This window comes from Arachis stenosperma, chromosome 5, assembly GCF_014773155.1.
Source record: "Arachis stenosperma cultivar V10309 chromosome 5, arast.V10309.gnm1.PFL2, whole genome shotgun sequence".
Classification (NCBI taxonomy): domain Eukaryota; kingdom Viridiplantae; phylum Streptophyta; class Magnoliopsida; order Fabales; family Fabaceae; genus Arachis; species Arachis stenosperma.
In genome coordinates, this window is record NC_080381.1 from 60,797,409 (window position 1) to 60,803,135 (window position 5,727).

Here is a 5,727-nt window from a genome sequence, read left to right on the forward strand (position 1 = left end):
TAAAGCTTTTACAGAAAACTGCCTTTTTCGCATTATTTTATTATTTTTATTAAAATATTATTTTTAGTTAAATATTATTATTTAATATTTTATTATTATTTATTATTAAATTTTCGAAAATTAACTCACTTGTACTTTTAACCTTTAAAATTCACTTTTTACCCCGGTAACTTTTAATATTTCTATTTTAACCACCCTAACTTTCAGAAATTACTAAACAACCCCTAAAACACCAAAAATTTTACTTCCTTGCCCTTTTTAAGATCTAAGGCCTGTTCTTCAATGTTCTTCACCACACTCAAAGTGTTCTTCATATTCTTCGTATATTCTTTAAATTCTTTCTCTGTTTTTACCCGTTTTTCAGTCTTTTCAGCAACCGATTTCTACCATAATTCAAAATAAAATTGCAGCCACTAAAACCCCATCATTTCTACATGATTTCAACACAAATTGAACCCCAATTTAAGCTCTAGGGTTTCGTTTTCCAGCAGCCATAAGAACACACATTCATAGCTTGAATTTCATCAAATTCCATCAAATTTTCACCAAAATTTCAACAAGAATTACTCATACAAACAATCAATTTCAAGCACAGCCAAACCATATCATAATCACACAACTCAAACACAATCAATCAAGATTAAATTCGTCAAACCCTACCTGGTTTTGCTGCTCCTAATTCAGTTAGACTTTCAGGTGGTCCTTTAGCACTTTTTCCTCCTAAATCACATCAAGAACAACTTTAAATCCAAAAACTCTCAACTGACCAAATCTCACTCAGCATGTTAGGAAGAGATATATCACCTTAGACTTTCTGGAAATTCACGTTTCTTGGCCCTCAAGTCAAGTTAAGCATGATTCCTAAGGAAAAACATCAAGAAAACACATGTTTACATGGTTTTCCTTGAAAACCGAATTGAAGAGGGAGGGAGACAGCCATCTCACCTTATTTCCAGCCTTGATATGTTATATGGTTATGTAGAGGAAGAAGAGAGGATCATTTTGGTGAAATCGGAGTTTTGATTTGAGTTTTAGTTCAGAAGAAATCAAGCTTTGAAGATTTATGAACCAAGAACTTTCTCTCCTTTTTCTCTTGGTGATTTTCGGCCACAATGAGCAAATGAGGCAGCCTTGGAGGTTTTGGGGGTGTAGGGTGAGTTGTGATTGGTTGGCTTGGAGGTGGATTAAAATAATATTAAAATATCTCTGGTGTACAACTACTAAAACTAGGTGTATCGGAACACTCGTAAAAACATCTCTAAAAATTATTTTCTGAGCTACTAGCATAAATGACACTAGTAACATATTTAGTATAAGAATAAGACATGAATAATGATGCCTTGGCATCGCCAAAGTCATCAGAGAGTGCTGGTGCTAAACTGCACCAGTAAACTGTGAACCCGGTTAAACCGATTTTCTGTTTTTAACAAAAACAGACCAGGTAACCTTATAATATCATTCAAGCATTTTATAATACTAATATAATGATAATATTATACTATTATCTCTCTCCTCTCATGAATCGAGTCCGGTTCGTCAAACAAAGACTATTTACGAAAACTAGAATCAAAACTCCTAACCGATACGGTTCAAAAACTAGGTTCTCCGTGGCCGCGTTGTCGAGCTTGCCTCAAAAGAGGTTTTGGCTTAAAGATGTCATAATGACAATGAGGATTGAGATGCTTGATGATATAACAGAGGTGTTCCCTTTACTGATCTTCCGGAGAAATTCGTACTTTCAGAAAAGATCTCGCGTACTCGAAAATCAGGGTTGTTACACTCCAATGCTCAGCTCACTTGGAGAGCTGAGCGCTACTCATGGTGCACCACACAAGAGCTTGACACGGGCCAAAGGAAATGAACGCGCAACAATTTGACACGGCCAGGGAACAAGACGCGCACAAGGCTTGCATGCAAGGCCCCAATGCTCAGCTCACCTTGTGAGCAGAGCATTCCCCTAGTGCCTTCCCCAACATTGCACGCTACAAAGGATCCCCACACAAAGCCTCAATGCTCAGCTCCCCACTTGAGCTGAGCATCCTCCTGGAAGCAAATTCTTCATGGGCTGAAAATTGAATTAAAAATCCAACTTAATTCATTTCTTCACCAATTCAAAAGCCCATCCAAATTCCAAAATCCAAAAATAGAAAGTGTATAAATAGTAGCTAGTTTGATGTAATTAAGACCTCTAGAATCACTTTTGAATTTTCCTTTAACTTCCATTTTTGAGCTTTTACTTTGGAATTTAGTTCTTAGAGAATTGGGGAGGAGAATTGATCTCTCTTCTTCCTTGTTCTTGCTTGAGCACCCTTTACTTTTCTTGCTTTGGATCTTGGGTGAAGAATTGAAGGACTTCTATTTCAATCTCACCTTGAGATCTCTTGTTTTAATTTTCTGCATAATTGAATTTCAATTTCTGTTTACTACTTCATCTCTACTCTTTCAACAATTCATTTTTCTTTATTTCTTTTGCAATTGTTCTTGTTGAATCAAGGAAGGAATTGAGATCTAGACTTGTTTTCTAGTCTCTTCCACTTCTTAGATCTTTAATCTTCTTTTAAATTGCTGCAAATTAAGCATCGCTCACTTTCTGTTCTTAAATTTTCAAAGCATTTTTACTCTTTTGTTCGAGATCTACCTTAATTCAATTTATCTTCTACTTGTCTGTTTATTGCAATTCACTTGTCCTTGTTTAATTTCTGCAATCCCAGTTCCCAATCCCTTTTATAATTCAAGCAATTTATATTTCTTGCACTTTAAGTTTCAGCCATTTATATTTCTTGCAATCTAAGTTTTTGCACTTTATATTACTTGCATTTTAAGATTCAGTATCTTCACTTTCTTTACTCTTTAATTTACTACAATTCTTCCCTTCTCCTTTACATTTCATGAAATTTAGCTTCCGTTAATCACAAACACTCAATCAATACTTGATTCGCTTGACTAAATCAACCACTAAACTAAAATTGCTCAATCCTTCAATCCCTGTGGGATCGACCTCACTCATGTGAGTTATTATTACTTGATGTGACCCGGTACACTTGCCGGTGAGTTTCGTGTTGGATCATTTTCCACAACATCAAGTTTTTGGTGCCGTTGCCGGGGATTGAATTAGATTGACAATGATTAAGTGAAGTGGAGATCTAGATCAAGCATTTTTTCTTTTCTGTTTCTTTATTTTTCGTTGATAACACACTAACTGTTTGAGTTTTTTCTTAAGCTAACTCAAACTTCATTCTAGCAATAGATTGAAGTGTCATTGGTTTTTTTTTGTGTTTCTTGTGTTTTGCTTGTATGTCAGATACAAGAAGAGCTATACCCAACTCTCATGAACGAGACGAACGCACTCTCAGGAGATTGAGAAGAGCTGAGAGGGGGGAAAACATTGTTGGAGAAGAAGAGTCTAAAGAAGAATTCTAGGACATGGAGGAATAGTCAAATAATCCACCAAATCAACAAGGAGGAGCAACCAATAACAACAACAATCCACCACAGAGGAGAGTTTTGGCTTCCTATACATTTGCAAATCTTAGACATTGTGGGAGTAGCATTCTTACCCTAAATGTTAATGCAAATAACTTTGAACTGAAGCCACAACTCATCACCTTAGTTCAAAACAATTGTTCTTATAGAGGAGGACCACTTGAAGATCCAAATCAACACTTATCTACTTTCTTGAGGATTTGTGACACGGTCAAAACCAATGGAGTGCATCCTGACATCTACAAGCTGCTATTATTCCTATTTTCTCTCAGAGACAAAGCTACTCAATGGTTGGAATCCTTCCCAAGAGACAACATAGACAACTGGGATGATTTAGTGAGCAAGTTCCTTGCCAAATTTTACCCATCTCAGAGAGTTATTAGATTGAAGACTGAAGTACAAACATTCACACAAATGGATGCTAAACCTTTGTATAAAGCATAGGAACGGTACAAGGTTCTAATCAGGAAATGTCCTCCTGAAATATTCAATGAGTGGGAGAGATTGAAAAATTTTTATGAAGGCTTGACACTGAAATCTCAAGAGGCACTAGATCATTTAGCAAGAGGTTTTGTGCAACTCATGAAGACTGCAGAGGAAGCTCAAAATCTCATTGATATGGTGGCTAACAACCAGTACTTCTTTTCTCACCAAAGGCAACGCCAACCATCACAAAGGAAAGGAGTGATGGAGTTGGAAGGAGTGGACACAATCCTGGCTCAAAACAAAATGATGCAGCAGCAAATTCAATGACAATTTAAGTAAATGGCCAAGAGGATTGATAGCCTCCAAGTTGCAGCAGTTAACACAAGCCAACCATCAACCACATGGGGGCAAAATGAAGAAACTCAAGAGGAGCAACAGCAAGAACAAGTCCAGTACATGCACAACCAAAATTCTGGACCAAATGAAGTCTCTGGCGATACTTACAACCCTTCATGAAAGAACCACCCCAACCTCAGATGGGGAGACAACCACAATCAGACTCAGCAGCAATGGCAAAGAAACTCAAACCAAAACAGTTGGAAAAACACAAACCAAAACAACCAACAGAATAATAACCAAACCACATATAGAAAACCACAAAACACCTACCCCAATTCTAACCATCATCCATCCAATAACCAAGCTTCTAACCGAAACACTTACTCTCAACCCTCAACACCCCACAATCAACCAATCTCACAAGACTCACAGAGGATTACCAACTTGGAGCTCTTAATGGAAAAAATGATGAAGCACCAAGAGATGACATTAAGGAACGAGGAAGCCTCCATGAAAAATATGGGAAGGCAAATTGGAAAACTCTCCAAGCAGATCACCATTGAAAGACCATCAAGCTCACTACCAAGTGACACTATTCCTAATCCAAAAGAGGAGTGCAAGGCAATACAGCTAAGGAGTGGAAAGATCCTGGTGAAGAATGAAGAAGCAACTAAGAAGCCAAAGGAAAGTGACAAGAAACAAGCTGAAGAAGAGGCATCCAATAATAAAGAAGTAACAGCAAGCAAGCAGACCTCAGAGGAGCTCAAAGAAAAAGAAGATCAGCCACAAAAATTAAGGAAAGAGAAGGAAGCAATGAGAGAGCCAACCAAGGAACAAAGGCAGAAAGTGAACTTCACACCTCCACTGCCATATCCTCAAAGGTTCAACAAGGAGACTAAGGACCAACACTTCCCAAAATTTCTTGAAGTCTTCAAGAAGTTGGAGATCAATATTCCCTTAGCTGAAGCACTTGAGCAAATTCCCCTGTATGCAAAGTTCTTGAAAGAACTTATCAACAAGAAGAGGAGTTGGCAAGTTAATGAAACCATACTACTTACTGAAGAATGTAGAGCACTAATCCAGAAAGGACTTCCACCTAAACTTGAAGATCTTGGAAGTTACCTTCTACCTTGCACCATTGGTAGTATGACTATCAACAAGGCTATGTGTGACTTATGAGTTAGTATCAATCTAATGCCTTCCTCTTTAGTGAAAAAGTTGTACATAGAATAAATGAAACCAATGCAAATGTCTCTAGAACTGGTAGACAAGTCGGTGATATGTCCCAGGGGTATGATTGAGAACCTTCTAGTCAAGGTAGATAGATTCATATTCCCTGTAGATTTTGTGATTCTAGACTCAGATGAGGATGAGAGTGATTCTATTATACTGGGAAGACCATTCTTGGCCACTTCTAGGGCCATCATAGACATAGAGCAAGGAGAATTAACCCTCAGAATGCATGATGAAAGTGTCACC

At 37.5% G+C, this 5,727-nt stretch overlaps 1 protein-coding gene across 1 annotated transcript; it reads left to right on the plus strand.

Annotated features, from left to right (window-relative positions):
* The first annotated feature begins 4,713 nt into the window (after positions 1-4,713).
* LOC130980836 (uncharacterized) lies at positions 4,714-5,427 on the plus strand. Its single transcript, XM_057904477.1, has one exon. It carries the CDS (start codon positions 4,714-4,716, stop codon positions 5,425-5,427), a length of 714 nt encoding a protein of 237 aa, XP_057760460.1.
* The last annotated feature ends 300 nt before the right edge of the window (positions 5,428-5,727 follow it).